This window comes from Anguilla anguilla, chromosome 2 (assembly GCF_013347855.1).
Source record: "Anguilla anguilla isolate fAngAng1 chromosome 2, fAngAng1.pri, whole genome shotgun sequence".
NCBI classification, from domain to species: domain Eukaryota; kingdom Metazoa; phylum Chordata; class Actinopteri; order Anguilliformes; family Anguillidae; genus Anguilla; species Anguilla anguilla.
In genome coordinates, this window is record NC_049202.1 from 21,686,345 (window position 1) to 21,704,715 (window position 18,371).

Consider the following 18,371-nt stretch of genomic DNA (forward strand, 5'->3'; position numbering starts at 1 on the left):
GTAGAGTACAGAGCCAAATCAAGAAAAATATGCCTTTGTCCCAAACATTATGGAGTTCACTGTAATATGTGAGCAACAGTGCCAGAATGGCTAATAACATTCTCAGATCAGCCAGTTTAACCAAGCTCTAAATGTTAACTTATGTCAATCTAGATGCGAATCAGTTTCACATTGCTAATGTCATGTAGCCTAATAAAGGCTTGAATTCCCAAACTGACACCATGTACGAAACAGCCAGAAGCTGCATTGAAACCATTAATATAATTTCATAAAGAGACACCAAAGAATATGGCTGCTGGGTAGTTCCATTTAGGGAAAACTCATTTTCTTTAAACTTGTTTTGTTGGATTTTTAAAGACCGGTGTGTTACATCACCTATAATTGTCTTTAAAAATGTCCAAAACCTTGCAGTTCTGCTCAAAGCAGGTTCATAAATCTAATTATAGCCCCACATTATGATCTAATGATGGTCAGCTGGTAGAGAGCAGGCTGGAAAAGAAAGATGACTGGTGCACACCTTTTATGTAAGCCTTCACTCCCCCAAATACTTGGCCATATAGTTGCAGCTGACCATTGTGACTCACACAAATGCGTGGTCACATTTATGATATCAAATAGGTATTTTCATGTTTAAGAGACATTTTTCTGCCTTTAATGTCAGCCTATACTCCGTTGAATTCAGCTTTCACCACTAGAGGGCAAGGAGGCATTTGTCCATCTCTTTGATTCCCTGCTCATTCCGGTTAGTGAGTACACATATATGTGTTCAAGATAATTACAGTGTGATTTTCCAGTATTCTGTTCTTTTTGATTGTTGTAAAAGTAGATAAACTTTCCCCACTCGTGTGAAGGGGGCTATTTTACCTCCGGTCACAAACACATAGGCCTACGGGTTAATGGCAGCTAGTCGTTCAGTTTCCAACTTTGTACATTTTTTTATGGATCCCCTGTGATGTTATTTGCTTTCTAAGGCTCCTGTCATCACGTTAAGATGTTTGTTAAGTGAAGTTGACAATGTATTTTCCCAGTTTTAAGCTCATTAGCTTCATGTTCATATAATCTAATTAGCCGGCTCCCCCCTTTCAAATGTCATGAAACAAGCAAATTAAATGTTCCCGAATGAATGTGCTATATAAATAAAATTTGCCTGGGCATTTTTATTTAATCCAGGGGGACACTACTGGCTGCACCTTGTAAATCCTTCAAGAGCAGTCAGTTCAGGCACATTATCATCTCTGTATTTGGGCAAGAAGACTGAAGACAACAAGCCTGTTCAGCCAGTTTGTTCCAGTTTTGAACGACATGGGGTGTGGTCTGTTCTAGTTACAGCAAAAGTGAAAGTGAAAGTATCAGACTGAGAGGACGGAGTCTGTAAAATGGAGGCTACAGCTTTGGTTCCCAAGGACGAGCTGTGTTGCTCTGTATGTTGTGATATTTTTAAAGAGCCTGTTCTCCTGAAATGCAGCCACAGCTTCTGTGGAGTGTGTGTGAAGCAGTACTGGGAAGAGAAGAGCTCTCGGGAGTGTCCCATCTGCAGGAGAAAGGCCTCTATGGATGAACCCCCAGCAAACCTGGCCTTAAGAAGCATTGTGGGGTTCTTCTTAAAGCAGAAGACTGAGAGAGAAACTACCGACAATAGTGATGTTCGCTGCAATCTTCATGGGGAGAAACTTATATTATTCTGCAAACATGACAAAGAGCCTCTCTGTGTCGTCTGTCAGACTTCAAATAAACACAGAAACCACCCGGTCTGTCCAGTGGAAGAGGCCGTACTGGAGCTGAAGGTATTCCATTTTCAATATAATGTGTTTTATATTTTCAAGACACAATCAAATATGTGTAAAATGTCTCTGTGTATAACATTCAGTTCTGACGGACGGCTGTGGTATGAGGTCTTGTAAATAAAGTCAGTCTGGCCTCCACTTCCGCTCACAAAGGCAGCAACAGGAACAAACCTGCTGATCAGGCAAAAGCAGGAAGAGGCAGCACTGTATCTTAAAGTGTGTTTACAACCATTAAAACATATAAACAATAGACTTTCAGTGTAGGGCTTTATGAATAAAACGCAAGCATGGTTAATCTTGATTGACAGTTGTGCTTGGGGGCCTTTTACAGAGAATATGGCTCCAAACATGAACACTGAAGTACACAGAGTGATTGTAGAATTATGTTGCAAGAATGTGTCAAATTATATGTACTGACAGGACAAATAGAGATAGCACACATGACCTTTAATATAATAATGGTCAAGACCTAATAAAACTATTGTTATATGTAAACTGTTATATGGTTGGGAGAGAATGGAGCAACAACCAGGATGTACAGAAATCCTCAATGACTGGTGGAGACAAGCTATACATACGCACAAGAAAATCTTGTAACAATAAGTTTAAAAAATGTATAAATGCAATGTATTTATTTATTACAGTCTGCGATACATTTTACGAAGTACAACCCATTGAAAGTTATTTTGTAATCATCCTGTATATGCTGTAAAATTTGCCTGGTTTACTGAAAACACATAACAACATGAAACGTTATGATGTGCTATAAGTATATTTCACTGACTTTTACTTGAGTTGTAGCAGGGCTATTTTCCTTACTACATTTCTCATGTACTAAATAAGTTATGCTGATCATTGCTTATATACCAGCAGAGGTATTACTGTGCAATTTGTGTCTTTCTGTAAGTGATAATTGGTTCCATTCACTCCAGGAGGAACTCAAGCCTGCACTTAATCTTATTAAAGAAAAACTGAAGAGGTTTACTGAGGTTGAACAAGAATGTAAAACAACATCAACGCACATCAGGGTGAGTAAAGTAATTAGTAATACTTTTCTGCAACACAAAAATACAAAAACATTATCTGTGGCTATTGTGTGTGACGGGCATAACAAACACACTGGCTTCCATATATAAATAACAAAACATAGTTACACTATTCATGTTTAAACTTGTGTGTTTGAATTGCAGAGACAAGCCCATCACACAGAGAGGCAGATAAAGGCAGAGTTTGAGAAGCTCCACCAGTTCCTGCGAGAGGAAGAGGAGGCCAGACTAGCTGCTCTGATGGAGGAAGAGAAGCAGAAGAGTCAGATAATGAAGGAGAAGATAGAAAACATCACAGGGCACATATCCACTCTTACAGACAAAATCACAGCTATAGAGAAGGCCATGGACACTGAAGATATCTCCTTTTTAAAGGTAGGGGCATGATTCACTGTCATTAAAACTCAACAAACATTTATTTTAATGTGCTGGTTTGTGGTTTTTGACAGTATTTGGCAGCATTCCAAAGTTACCTTGTTCTTCATTAATGTCACAGTAGCCTAATATGACAGTGTTAGACTCAGAGTGCAAGAGTTCATTGAGATGCATCTGCTCATATTAAAAAGTCATGTATTTTTGTGTGTGACAAAATCAGACTTGGTGTGAAATAGGCCTTTTATACACAATTGTGAGCATGCTGGGATGTTCATTGTTTTTGTCAGGAACCACACCTTTGTGGAAGCTCCACTTTCAACATGCTGTATATGTCCCTCATTTACTCAAGTTCAATTCAATTCAATTCTATTTGTATAGTTCTTTTTACAGAGAACTGTCACAAAAACGCTTTAAAAAGTCAAGAGACAGTGTTCCCTTTATTTTGGCAGTTACCTGAACGGTACAGTACCTTCATTCATATGTGCTTACTGTTATAATCTACATCACTTTCATTAGCATGGCTCTTGTTTTTCACTTGTTGTTACCTGTCATGGATACATCTTTATCACGATTATGCTGTTATTATGTGTTTTTTCAGAGCTACAAGAACATCAAGGAAAGGTATGTGGACTCTCACCTAATTTCATCTTGTCTGTTTAAGTTACTTCAAACCCTGAAGCCTGAGTGACTCCTGCTTGTCATTACAGAGCCCAGTGCACACTGCAGGATCCTGAGCTGCTCTCAGGGGCACTGGTAGATGTGGCCAAACACCTGGGCAACCTGAAGTTCAGAGTCTGGGAGAAAATGCTGGAGATGGTGCAGTACAGTGAGTATCTGGGGCAGCCGGTGAAATTATGTTTTTTGCATGTATTTAATGAACACACAGATCTGAAGAAACAAGCTGTATTCTGAAATGGTGCTAAAGATAAACAATACGAAGTCACCCAGTCTCAGTTCCCTCCAAGTTTATGAAGGTCTCGTGGGGTGCATTGCTCTTCTCTCAATTTGAAATTAGAACCCAGGCAAACACAGAATTAGCATTATATATAAAACCTAATTGATAATATGTTTTTTTAGCTGTGTGAATTGAATTTTGAAATGCGTTAGTTGATTTATTCATTTTCATATTCATTTCATGTTTAAAGTATGAATCACTTTAACTACAGTATATATGAATCTGAATAAAAACATGTTTTCAATGTACAAAAATGCCAAGTTACTCACACATACACAACACTATAAGTCATTAAGACTTGCAAAATCTAGGCCTGCCATTAAAAGTAATGATATCAAAATTAGGCCAAGTTTCAATAAACAATGTTTATATTTATCTTAGCTAAGACAAATTAAACATTTTTTATGTGATACTTTAATGTGACACTTAAAAGTTTGAATGACCACATTCCCTTCGACTGGTAATATGAAATAACACAGGGCCAAGTTACTTAAATAATTTAGGTGGTCCTGTGGGTAGCACTGTCGCCTCACAACAGGAAGGTTCTGGGTTTGAATCTCTGCTTGGAGTTTGCATGTTCTTCGTCGCGTCCGTGTGGGTTTCCTCCCCTAGTCCAAAGACATGCAGGTAGGCCGATTGGAGACCATAAATTTCCCATAAGTGTGAGTGAATGGTGTGTGTCCCCTGCGATAGATTGGTAGCCTGACCAGGGTGTATTCCTGCCTCTCAACCAATGCATGCTGGGATAGGCTCCAGCAACTCTCGCGACCCTGCTCAGGATAAGCAGGTGTAGATAATGGATGGATGGATAGGTAGCAGCATTGCTTTGGAATACAGCTTAATTTGTGTGAGCTAAAATGACCAATATTGTTTCATGTAACTTTGGTGCAATTTTGATACCAATACTCCTAATGATAGGTATGGATTTGAATGATGACTTATAGACAGTGCTTTGTATGTGAGAAACTTGGCATTTTTTGTATGTTGAAAGTGTGTTTTTCTTCAGATATCATTTCTTTTGTACTGTGTTTGTTATGAGTTAGTGATAATAGTAATTCATGTAAATGTTGGTTGAGAGACATGCATACACATACACATGCATTTAAACACACATTCTAGCTGACAGAAACACATATGGATTCAATCATTTTCCCTTTAAAATGAATGACAAATAAATGAAAGTGTATTTCATATTTTTCAATGGAAGCGTTTGTAATGGGTTATTGTACATAACTTACAATTTTTTGTATGTCGGTAGAGGATATATAGAGCTAGCTAACTTGAAAATTAAAAAAGTGGCGTTGCAGTGTAGTCATGGTAGCCTAGTTAAAAAGTATTGAACAGTAGATATGGCAGAGCGATGTATTTGACATTGTCACTTTTTAAGAAAATAGATATACATGCCGTGAAGAAGTCGTTATCCTGTGTCAGGTTCTATATGACCGGTAACATTACCTACCGGACCGCAATGCAACGCTGATAGGTAGCTAACATTACACTCAGTCAAAATACCGAAGGCGGAACTGTGTAAAGCGTGGGTATATTTATTCTGTAGTTGCATACATAATAATATAAATTACTTTCCCACAAAGATTATTGAGATGCAAAAATATAGTTTCAGTGTTTTATTTTTAGTTTGAGTGAGAGGTTTTTATGAGTCCGAGGTGGGGTTTGAACGCAGCCTGTCGTTCATCCAAAAGTGTCATAGGTAGATGTGCTCCCCGGGAAGCTACTAGTGAAGAATATATAGATAGATAGATAGATATACTTTATTGAACCCCACGGGGTAATTTGTCCTCTGCATTTTGACCCATCCTAGTTACTTAGGAGCAATGGGCACCCACAGTGCAGCGTCCGGGGACCAACTCCAGTTCTGAGGCCAGTGCCTTGGTCAAGGGCAACTGCAGGAGTGCACCTAACATGCATGAGTTGGGAGGAAACCGGAGTACCCGGAGTAAACCCACACGGGGAGAACATGCAAACTCCGCACAGAAAGGCCCCAAGCGGAGATTCGAACACATAACCTTCTTGCTGTGAGGCGACAGTGCTAACCACTGTGCCACCGTGTCCGCCTCTGTTGCTGTTTTAAATGAGTGCACTTCTATATATGTCCAATAGGGAGACATATATTCTTTTTGGGCCTGGAGTATTTGGGATAATGTAATCAGGCAGGAAAAATAAGGAAAAAACGCAAAATCCTCTAAGTTTGGGTGTTAGAAGGCACAGAAATGAAAGTTTTTAAGGGCTGACAGTTTGTGGTCATTGTGGTTATTTCTGTAGGGAACCCTGCAAAGTGTCAAACTCTCAGTGCTGTATTTGTATGGGGCACGCTGCCCTGCCAAGGTGTGACTTAGCAGGATGGCATACCTGCCATCCAAAACCATAATTATTATTATTTGTATATTTCCTTTGTATGTGACCTAATCTAAATAGAGTGTTTGAAATGTGCCTCTTCTCACAGGCTTTTAAATATCTTTCCTCTTGAAATTTCAGCTCCTGTGTTTCTGGACCCCAATACTGCAGCCCCCTGGCTCTCTCTCTCTGATGATCTGACCACTGTGAGATTAGGTACATACCAGAAATATCCTGACAACCCAGAGAGGTTTAAACTCTATGTGAATGTGATCGGATCTGAGGGGTTTACCTCAGGGAAACACAGCTGGGAGGTGAAGGTTGGGAATACATCTGAGTGGACTATAGGAGTGGTGAAAGAGTCCAACAGTAGGAAGGGAAACATAACATGCTGCCCAGAGAATGGATTCTGGGTCTTAGTGCTGAGGAATGGTGATAAGTACTGTGCATCTGGAGATGCTTGGCTCCCACTGAAGAGGAAGCCCCAGAGCATCAGAGTGCAGCTGGACTATGACAGGGGGGAGGTGTCCTTCTTCGACTCCAGTGACATGTCACTCATCTACACTTTTATAGACACCTTTACTGAGAGAGTGTTCCCATACTTCTCTCCCTGTGTGAACAATGATGGTAGGAACGAAGGACCTCTGCAAATATGCCCAGTTAAAGTTTCCGTAACAGTGATGTCATCCCAGTGAGCATTTTCTTTTCTTTCTTTTTTCTTTTTTTGAACTAAGAAGAGGTGTAGGAATTTTGGTTGTTTCTAATCTGCCTCAGCATGCCTGGTTATTGACTTGATCTGGGGCAGACTAGACATGTGAACTGATCAAAGGGGGCTGGTTGATGGCCTACCAGAACCAAATGGGAGGCACACGCACAGAGGCCTGTCACATTTGGTCAGTGTGATAGGCCTCAGTATGCATGAATGTTGATTTAGGATGGAGCTACCGGAGACATATAGAAGTATAAAGAGGGGTGTTTTAATAGCCTATCAAAAGACAGCAGACATGCATACAGAGGTAACAATAACCGTTTGGTTACCTTGTCGGTACATTTTGCTCTGGTAGAGGGGTATAAAGCTGGTGCTTGAACAGCACTCTGTTGTAATTGACCCGCCTTGCTTTGACCAGTATGTTTCCTGCAGTAACCGAGACTATTTTTGTTCTTAATATAAAATGTTATTGATCTAAACTTTGGAACTATAACTGTAACTTTACAAAGAACCACATTTCTTCACACAGATAGGGTACTATAGGGGAAATTCACTTAATAATTGTAATAATTTTTTCTTCATTATTATTTTATGAACTGAACATGCATTTGTTTTAAGTACAGGCAAGCAGTATCTTTTTGGTTTTCCTTTGATCTGAATCATTAGACAAACCTTAATTTCATATGTTTATGCATAATACAGATGCACTCTTGTGGTTAAATCAAAGGCATGATTGATGTCAATAAAATATCAGATTGTTGTCATTCCTGTCTAGTTGGGTTTTTAAGGTTATGTACAAACTTGAAATGTGAGTATCATGAGCTCTTGTCAGTTCGATTCCATCAGTCTTTATTATTTTATATTATATATTTAATATTCCATTACAATAATAAAGCATAATGAAATTATTGCCATTGGCAAGTAATCACAAAGCTTTCTTTGATTGTATCTCTCATAGCATCACTATGTGTCCCACCCAGGGAGTTTTTCTTTGCCACCTTCTCTCTAGGTTTGCCCTTGTGGGGGTTTAGGCCAGGGTTTACTGTGAAGTTTATTGTGACAAATGTGGATTTAATAGCATTTTCTTTCATCATATCGTGTTAGAGAATTTAAATCACAAAAAAGGATTCCAATGTGTAAAAACAACATAATTATTTTATGTTACTGTGTGGAGTTTGTATGTTCCCCCCTTGTCTGTGTGGGTTTCCTCCCACTGTCCAAAGTCATGCAGGTAGACCTATTTTGGAGACTCTAAATTGCCCATAGGTATGAGTGCATGAATGGTGTGTGTGAATGGTGTGTTTGCCCTGCGATAGATTGATAACCTGTCCAGGGTTTATTCCGGCCTCTCGTGCAGTGCATGCTGGGATAGGCTCCAGAACCCATTTTCAGCAGCCATTACTCCAGTGTATTGACAGCACACTGTGTTGCCTCATCCTTAATTATTTATGCTCATGTGCTAATATGGTATGAAAGAAAGTGCAGCTGAAAACAATTGTGCTGTTTAATTAAGCTAAAAAATATATTTCAGAATCAGAATCAGAATCAGGTTTTATTGCCAAGTAGGTTTACACATACAAGGAAATGGTTTTGATCTGGTGGTGCATAACAGTGAACATAAAATAAATAAAATGAAATAAAATAAAATAAACGTAGTGCAATAACATAACATAAACATAGTGCAAATGGTAAACAGTAAACAATAAACAATAGTGCAAGGGGACAGCGTGTTTCTTTCAGTTACTACAGTATCTAGTACACTGGCATTTCTAAAGTTCAATTTTGGTTTAAAAAATGGCCAAAAAAGAAACAACTTGTCAGTCAATTGTTGTTTTGAGACAGGTAAGCTATTCCACTGAGATTGCCAAGAAACTGAAGATTTCATACAATAATGTGCACTACTGTCTTGAAAGAAGAGAGCAAACTGGATCTAAGCAGGACAGATAGAGGAGTGGAAGGTCCAGATGCACAACTGTGCAAGAGGGCAAGTACATCAGAGTCTCTAGTCTGAGAAATAGACACCTCACAGGTCCTCAGCTGGTAGCTTCATTGAATAGTACTCGCCAAACATCTGCAACAGTGAAGAGACGACTCCAGGATGCCACCCAAAATACTCTTTTCCGATCATCTACCATCCAATCTTTGTGTTCTTTTGCTCATTTTAAGCTCTTCTTGTTGGGAAGTTTCAGAAGTGTTTTTTTCATTGAAACTGCATCCTGTAGTCATCTCTTCACTGCTACAGATGTTCTGGAAGATTATAAATTCTACCAAGCAATATAATACCACATCATTGCCTGTCCATGACAAGTCTGGCACTACTTTAGTATCTGGTAAAAAGAGATATGCACAGCTTCTAATAAGCACTTTGCAGCTGCCAGTCACCTCATTTATAATGTGTTCACAACTGACATGCTGGGGCCCTCTTCCTTTTGTGATCAGGACTCTTTTGTCTTTTACTCTGTCTGTTTATAACTGAAGAGGTTGCAGATGCACTTCTAGTTATAAATCTTGGGTCCACCACTGGTGAGGACAACCTGTATCCTGTCTAGAACTTGCTGGCCCTCTTATTATGTCTGGCACTGCCCCGAAAGTCTGGAAAATTGCTCACGTGCTGCCCTTCCATGAAGTTGGGTAAAACATAATGTAAATAATTATCAGCCAATTTTCAAATTGCCATGCCTGACTAAAACTTTGGATTCTCTAATTAATGTGCAGTTCTAATCATTTCTTTGGAGCCACTCTTTACGTTTACCCTTTATCATTCAGAATTCAGGGTTAAGCATAGCACCATCACTGCCACATCCTCAGTCTTAAATGAACTTGTGTCTGCTTAAGACCGGAAGCTTCATTGTGCTGCACTTTGTATTGACCTTTCTATGGCCTTCGACCAGTTGACCATTCCATGTTATTACACAGACTGCCACTTATTCAGCTAGACATTGCAGCACAATATTTCATCCATAATTACCTCTTGGACAGATCTCAGTTTGTGAAAATAGGTACAGTACAGTTTTAATTATTTGGTAGTCTGGCGCTGTTCTTCATTTACATGAATGACATTGTTAATTTTTTTAAATGATTGTAACTTCCATTTTTATGCAGATGACACAATTCTCTGCTGCTTTTCCCAATTTATCCCCCTGGCTGTTAAACATCTACAGCTTACTTTTGTTGCTTTGCAAACAGCACTCATAGTTCTGAAACTTGTTTTAAATAAAACTAAGTGCATGCTGTTTATCAGATTAAAAACTCGATTGTGACAATCTCCAGACATGTACCCTAGATGGTACTCCTATTGAAATAGTCCCTCATTATAAATACTTGGGCAATTGGATTAATGATAAATTCACTTTTAAGTTCCACATAAACAATTGGTAATAAAGCTGCGGGTGAAGCTTGGCTTCTTATATGAGAACAGAACTTGCTTCCATATGTTTACTTGAAAGAAGGTAATTAAATCCACGTTTATGTCTGTCCATGATTATGAGCATGTAATTTGTACACATGTTGTTTGTATTACTTTGTGACCCCAAGATGCTGTTTATCATTCCACACTTAGATTTATTACTGGGGACAATTACGGTACTCATCACTGTGTCCTGCATGCAAAATTTGGATGTCCCTCTCTTTATGTAAGAAGAAATCACTGTTTATATCTGTTTATTTATAAAGCCCTCCTTCACAAATTACCCTTTTACCTCACTTTACTTTTAGACTCGAAATATATACCTTATCAGACATGTTTGCAAGATTGGCAAGTTTTTCAGGTTCCTCAAATTGTCTGTAATCTGGATAAAAGTGCTATAAAAATTTTATGCCCCTCAAACCCTGAATGTATTACATTAGGAACTGAAACTTGACACTGTGTTAACTCTTGGTCATTTTAAGTCTTTGATCTAAACCTTAGTTACAATAGAAGGTAATTGTTTTTAGAATTTTGCTGTAATATTTGTGTTCGTGATCTTACTATTTATGGTATTTATTTTAAATGTATTATTATTGTTATTAATTATATAAAAATGCATTTATTTTAAACAATTTTTACTTTTTATTATTATTGTTTTAATTGTATTTTGTAATCTCGGCACCATTTAAAAAAAATTTATTAAGCCAGTTCATTGTTGAATTACCCATGAATGGTAAAACTCAGGACCCTGTGATTTCAGTACCACCTACAGCAGCTACCCTTGCCTGTAGGAGCGTGCACATCCATACATTATATCCAGTAGATGGCGCCATTGTAGCACTTTTGCATTACAAATTTCCCTGAGTGCATTGTCCTTCATTTATTTATTGTTGTTGCTTAGCATGTCATTCATTCCACTGATCGTTGCAAAATAATTTTAAAGCTTTGAATTATTGATGTCTGTGCTTATTATTATTTTTTTTTTTCAAATAGAATTATTACAATTATTTCAGGCTGAATTTAACTGCGTTTTTAAAAGAACTAAACTCACCATTTTTCCTTAAAGATAAAGCTGCATAAATAAGGTTTCTTTGTATAACCCATTTTATGAATGTACTTGAGCTTATAACTTCATTTGGTTTATGACTGCATGAGGAAGTTTCCTTGGTTATGGGCAAGTAACAAATATTTGTATTCTGGGGTGTGTCTTGATGACGGAGGTGTGGACAGACACATGCTGCTCGAACACTGATCTTTCTACCTTTTTCTTACTCTAATCTTCCTCCACAAGTGCACACACACACATACAAACACACAAATACATGTAGGTAACTGAATGCATACATACATGAGCAGACATGAACACACAGATACACATGTGCATCCACATGGGTATACACAGGGACACATGCAAGCATGCACCAGTATGTGACCACACACAAAACACAGGTGCACAAATGTTGCCGTACATGCACGCATATGCAAACATGGTCATGCACATGCATATTTCCACACATATGTGGACCTGTTAACATACACTCACGCATAGGCTTGTTTAGTACTGTGATGCTTCCTATTGTCTGGACTGTATTGCAACTATGCCACTGCCATGTCCTTTGGGAGCACATAATTGGGCACTCTTTTTCTGAGAGGGAGGGCTTCATTTGACAGGGAATCCCGCATAACTCATCGCTCAGTAGCAGCAGCTGGCAAATCAGATGGCTGCACTCTGTCTGCATCAGCTGCGCAGTCCTCTAGGGGCCTATTCACCCATGAAATGCATGTGCGCAAAATCACTTAAATATAAATAGTTTGCACCTTTGCTGTTCATGTGAATTTCACTTCAATGGAAAACAAGAGAAGGGGAGCTACAGTTGAGGCCAAACGTTTACATATGCCTAGTCTAAAGACATTCAAACATTCAAATTTCTCACTCCACACATTTCATGTTACCATACATTTTCTGTGTTAAGTCAATTCGGGAATCTACTTTATTTCCATAAGAGGTAATTTCAAAATAGTTGCTAAGAGACATATTTATTTCAGCTTGTATGTACTATATCAGATTTTCAGAGGGTAAAATGTTTACGTACACTTTGTTAGTATTTGGTGCCATTGCCTTTTAATTGCTTAACTTGAATCAAACGCTTGGGCTAGTCTTCCACAAGCTTCTCACAATACTTTGCCAGAATTTTTGCCCATTCCTCCTGACAGAACCGGTGTAACTCTGTCAGGTTGGTGGGCCTCCTTGCTCGGACACGCTTTATCAGTTCAGTCCACAAATTTTCTATGGGATTCAGGTCAGGGCTTTGTGATGACCCCTCCAATACTTTCCCTTTGTTGTCCTTAAGCCATTTTGTTATAACTTTGGAGGTATGCTTTGGATCATTGTCCTGCTGGAAGCCAGTTGCATCCAAATTTGAACTTTCTAGCTAATGTCTTGAGGTGTTGCTTCAGTATTTCTAGGTAATTCTCCTTCCTCATGATGTCATCTATTTTCTGAAGTGCAGCAGTCCCTTTTCCAGCAAAACACCCCAAAAACATGATGCTGCCACCCCATGCTTCACAGTTGGGATGGTGTTCTTCAGATTAAAAGCCTCACCCTTTTCCCTCCATACATAGCGCTGATCATTATGGCAAAATAGTTCAATTTGTGTTTCATCTGACCAGCGAACATTCCACCAAAAGGCTAGGTCTTCATCCTGGTGATCACCTGCAAACTTCATTCTGGCTTTTTTATGCCGGTCTTGGAGTAGGGGCTTCTTCCTTGCACGACAGCCTTTCAGGCCATGGCAATGTACGATTCTCTTAATGGAGAGTGTAGATACTTTGGTACCTGACGCTTCCAACTCCTTCACCAGTACCTTTGTTGTTGTCTTGGGGTTCAGTTGAACCTTTCAGACCAAATTTAACAAAGTTATTCTTTGTTAAATTGGCTTAATAACTTTTTTTTTTTTTGAAGCACAGTGTATTTTTGTGTTTGAAATGTGCTATATAAATAAAATTTGCCTTCAGGTCCAGTGGTGCACTACTGCACTCTGTAAATCCCTTCTGACCAGCCAGTTCAGGCACATTATCATCCCTGTAAGTGAGAGAGCATAAACAATGTCAAGAATTACCTACAGACTGGGAACAACAAGCCTGATCAACAGGTCTGTCCCGATTTTAAAGCACATGGGGTGCGTTCTGTCCTAAATTAAGCAAAAATGAAAGTGAAAATATCAGACTGAGAGTCTGTAAAATTTCAGTTGACGTTTGGAGTCCTGAGGATGAGCTTCGTTGCTGTGTGTGTTGTAATTTTTAAAGAGCCGGTTGTCCTGAAATGCAGCCACAGGTTCTGTAGAGTGTATCTGAAGCAGTACTTGAGAGCTCTTGAGAGAGTCCCATCTGCAGGAGAAAGGCGTCTGTGGATTCTCCTCCGGTAAACCTGGCTTTAGGAAGCACTGTGGAGTTCTACTTCAAGCAGAAGACTGAGACTCAAATTACAGACATGAGTGACACTCACTGCAGTCTCCATGGCGAGAAACTTCTAATATTCTGCGAACATGACAAAGAGTCACTCTGTCTCGTCTGTCAGACTTCAAAATATCACAGAAACCACCCGGTCTGTTCAGTGGAAGAGGCTGCACTGGATCTGAAGGTATTCTATTTTAAATCTATTTCATGTACTCAAGACACAATGAAACATGAGTAAAATGTCTCTAAAAACATTCAGTTCTGACACACAGCTGTAGTCAAGTAAATACATTCAGTGGAAGAGGCAGCACTGTATCTTAAAGTCTCGTTTTCAACCATAAAAACATTAAGTATTTGAGATTTTCAGTGCAATTCACTTAGTAACATGTGGGCAATGTTGTCTTGACTAACAGTTTTACTTGGGGGAACTTTTACAGGGAACGTGGCTCCAAAAAGGAAACACTGAAATACGTCGTGTGATTGAATAAATACTATGTTGTAATTAGATGTACTGGGAGCATAATCACAGATGTCAGACAAGAGATTTACTCAAACACAATGAAGGTCAGGTCCTAATAAAACTGCTGTTATATGCTTGGGGAGAAAAATGAGCAACAACCAGGAACAACCAGGAAGTACAGAAATCCCCAAAGAGACGAGAGCTATATATACATACAAGAAAATGTTTTTCCAAGTTTATAAATGCTTCAGGATTTCTTAAAATTAGCTATGAATTGTATAAAATACAACCCAGTAAAATTGTTGTTTTGTAATCCTACATTTGGAAAAAAAATAGGCCACTTAATAAGTTATACAGACCAACACTTGAATTACAGCAGGGGTATTACTGTGTGACACACAAATACAAAAGCATTCTTTTTAGTTTATGTTGTGTGTGACAGGCATGACAAACACACTGGCTGTCACACTTTAATAAGAAAACATAGTTACACTATTCAGGTTTAAAATAGTGTGTTTGAATTGCAGAGTCAGGCCCAGCACACAGAGAGGCAGATAAAGGCAGAGTTTGAGAAGCTCCACCATTTCCTGCGAGAGGAAGAGGAGGCCAGACTAGCTGCTCTGAGGGATGAAGAGGAGCAGAAAAGTGAGATCATGAAGGAGAAGATAGAAAACATCACAGCGCACATCTGCACCCTTACAGACAAAATCACAATTATAGAGAAGGCCATGGACACTGGAGATGCCTCCTTTGTAAAGGTAGAGGCTTGCTTTACTGCCATTAAACGTTAACAAATAGATACTGCAGTATGCTGGTTTGTGGTTTCCAAAGTATTTGGCTGTGTTCCAAAGTTACCTTGTTCTGTCCCACTGAAGCAGTAGCCTAATAAGACAGTGTTAGGAGTGCAGTTGTTCATTGAGATGCATCAGCTCATTTTAAAATGTCATCATGCATTTTTTTTCTGTGACAAAATCAGAGTTGGTGCGAAGTAGGCCTTTAGTTTGTCAGAAGCAAGAATTAATAATCTGTGATTTTTCCAAAAAACACAATTTCACTACCTGACCCAGATACTCACTGTACTGCACCATCTCCTGCATCTTCTCCCAGACTCTGAACTTCAGCTTGCCCAGGTGTTTGGCCACATCTATCAGTGCCCCTGAGAGCAGCTCTGGATCCTGCAGTGTGCACTGGGCTCTGTAATGACAAGCAGGATTCACTCAGGCTTTGGGGTTTGAAGTGATTTAAACAGACAAGATGAAATGAGGATAAAGTTCACATACCTTTCTTTGATGGTCTTGTAGCTCTGAAAAAATACAATAACAGCATAATTGTGATACGATTTATGCATGTGTAAATGTATTCAGTCGAGACCATTAAGAGACAGATAACAATAAGTGAAAAACAGGAGCCATGTTAATGAAAGTAATGTAGTTTTTCAAAGTAAGCACACATAAAGGTACTGTAACATACAAGCAACTGTCAAAATAATGGAAACACTGTCTCTTGCCTTGGTACTCTAAAGCATCTTTGTGACAATTCTGTGTGAAAAGCACAAAACAAATGAAATGGAATTGATTTGAATTTAATTTGAATGAGGGAAATGTAAAGCATATTGAAAGAAGGAGCTTTGAGCTTCAACATCGATGTGGTTCCTGACTAAAACAATGAACATCCCAACATGCCCACGGTTGTGTATAAAAATACTGGGCAGGTTATTTCGGTTACCATGGCTAGAAGAGATTGCAGTGACTTCAAAAAGGGGGTTATCCGTAGGTAGAGTACAGTCTCGTTACTATTACAGAGGAAAGAATGGTCAAAGACAGATCTAAGGTGACCATGAAGCTTTTGTTAAATTATACAGGATGTCTGCAGTGCTGATACTTTTCAGTTGAAGATCGCCTTCGCACATCAACAGTACTACTGATTTCACAAAAACTAAGCCAACCAAATGCGCCCAAACTCTTATGAAATCACATTCACATGTTCACAGATTATTAATTCTTGCTTCTGACAAACTAAAGGCCTACTTCGCACCAACTCTGATTTTGTCACAGAAAAAAAATGCATGATGACATTTTAAAACAAGCTGATGCATCTCAATGAACACCTGCACTCCTAACACTGCCACATTAGGCTACTGCTTCAGTGGGACAGAACAAGGTAACTTTGGAACACAGCCAAATACTTTGGAAACCACAAACCAGCATACTGCAGTATCTATTTGTTAACATTTAATGGCAGTAAAGCAAGCCCCTACCTTTACAAAGGAGGCATCTCCAGTGTCCATGGCCTTCTCTATAGTTGTGATTTTGTCTGTAAGGGTGCAGATGTGCGCTGTGATGTTTTCTATCTTCTCCTTCATGATCTCACTTTTCTGCTCCTCTTCATCCCTCAGAGCAGCTAGTCTGGCCTCCTCTTCCTCTCGCAGGAAATGGTGGAGCTTCTCAAACTCTGCCTTTATCTGCCTCTCTGTGTGCTGGGCCTGACTCTGCAATTCAAACACACTATTTTAAACCTGAATAGTGTAACTATGTTTTCTTATTAAAGTGTGACAGCCAGTGTGTTTGTCATGCCTGTCACACACAACATAAACTAAAAAGAATGCTTTTGTATTTGTGTGTCACACAGTAAATTATTACATTAATAAAGCATAATTAAATAATAAGCATGTTTAAGTAATCACAAAGCTTTCTCTGATTGTGACTCATAGCATATCAGTCCCTCCCAGGGAGATTTTCTTTGCCACCATCGCTCTTGATTTGCTCTTGTGGGGGTTTACTGTGAAGGCCAGGGTTTACTGTGAAGCATATTGTGACAAATGTATTTCAAATGCACTCAAATACAACAACTCAAATTTGATTTGAGTTGATTTGACGACATTCTTTCATCAAATCATGTTACAGGATTTAAATTACAAACAAGGAGTCTAGTGGTTGAAAAGACAGCATGATTATTTAAAATAATAAAGTCTGTATATTTTTACTCAATTCATTCACTTTGTTTATTGTATAGGGAACTTATAGCAACAGGCTTATGTAGTTTGATGAAAACTTGAGCATGAGCATGAAGCTGTCTGATCTTCACATATCAGATAAATTGAAATTTGCAGTCAATATTTTCAAATTAATTAATTAATTAATTAATTTTGGAACATTATTTTTGATTGAATAATGGCCACATATTATAGTACAAGAAAGGGAAATGTGAAAACTAAAAGATTAAAGAGTAAATAAAATAGGAAAATATTGCCATACAATTTGCCTTGTGAAATGCCATGCATCTTCCAAATGGTTTTACTTGGACTTACTTCTCATACATCATTAACACATCCTACATTCAGTATGTATTACAACATACAAACTGCAATTCACAGTGCACATACAATTGAGGCCAAAGGTTTACATACACCTAGGCTATAGACATTCAAACTCAATTTTTCATAACTCCACATCTTTAATGTCACCATATGTGTCCTTGTCTCCCTCTTTCCCTCTACATGCTTTTATTGGGAACGTTTTGTCTATTTGTCCAGTACGGGCTCTCTTAGAGGGGAGCATCTTACTCTTTCTTATATTGGTTTAATGTTTTTTGTTTGTTTGTTTGTTTTTTTGTTTTTTGTTTGTTTTTTTAAAATCGCATTTACTTTTTGTGTTTGAAATGTGCTATGTAAATACAATTTGCCTTTAGATATAGTGGTGCACTACAGCACTCTGTAAATGCCTCCAGAGCAGCCAGTTCAGGCACATTATCATCTCTGTATGTGAGAGAGCATAAACACTATCAAGAATTTACCACAGACTGTGAACTACAATCCCATCAACAGGTTTG

At 38.6% G+C, this 18,371-nt stretch overlaps 2 protein-coding genes across 2 annotated transcripts; both read left to right on the plus strand.

Annotated features, from left to right (window-relative positions):
• The first annotated feature begins 1,232 nt into the window (after window positions 1–1,232).
• Window positions 1,233–7,985, plus strand: LOC118217924 (tripartite motif-containing protein 35-like). Its single transcript, XM_035400159.1, has 6 exons — window positions 1,233–1,784; window positions 2,717–2,812; window positions 2,975–3,205; window positions 3,804–3,826; window positions 3,913–4,031; window positions 6,654–7,985. Exons 1-6 carry the CDS (start codon window positions 1,377–1,379, stop codon window positions 7,205–7,207), a joined length of 1,431 nt encoding a protein of 476 aa, XP_035256050.1. The 5' UTR covers window positions 1,233–1,376; the 3' UTR covers window positions 7,208–7,985.
• Window positions 7,986–13,917: 5,932 nt separating this feature from the next.
• Window positions 13,918–15,352, plus strand: LOC118217944 (tripartite motif-containing protein 35-like). The gene is made up of 2 exons (XM_035400198.1): window positions 13,918–14,267; window positions 15,071–15,352. Exons 1-2 carry the CDS (start codon window positions 14,118–14,120, stop codon window positions 15,332–15,334), a joined length of 414 nt encoding a protein of 137 aa, XP_035256089.1. The 5' UTR covers window positions 13,918–14,117; the 3' UTR covers window positions 15,335–15,352.
• Window positions 15,353–18,371: the final 3,019 nt, after the last annotated feature.

Coding starts and splice junctions, on each gene's coding strand:
- LOC118217924 (XM_035400159.1), top strand. CDS start 1,377: ATGGAGGCTACAGCTTTGGTTCCCAAGGACGAGCTGTGTTGCTCTGTA. Junction 2,813..2,974: donor CAACATCAACGCACATCAGG/GTGAGTAAAGTA, acceptor TTTGAATTGCAG/AGACAAGCCCATCACACAGA. Junction 3,827..3,912: donor TACAAGAACATCAAGGAAAG/GTATGTGGACTC, acceptor TTGTCATTACAG/AGCCCAGTGCACACTGCAGG.
- LOC118217944 (XM_035400198.1), top strand. CDS start 14,118: ATGAGTGACACTCACTGCAGTCTCCATGGCGAGAAACTTCTAATATTC. Junction 14,268..15,070: donor AGGCTGCACTGGATCTGAAG/GTATTCTATTTT, acceptor TTTGAATTGCAG/AGTCAGGCCCAGCACACAGA.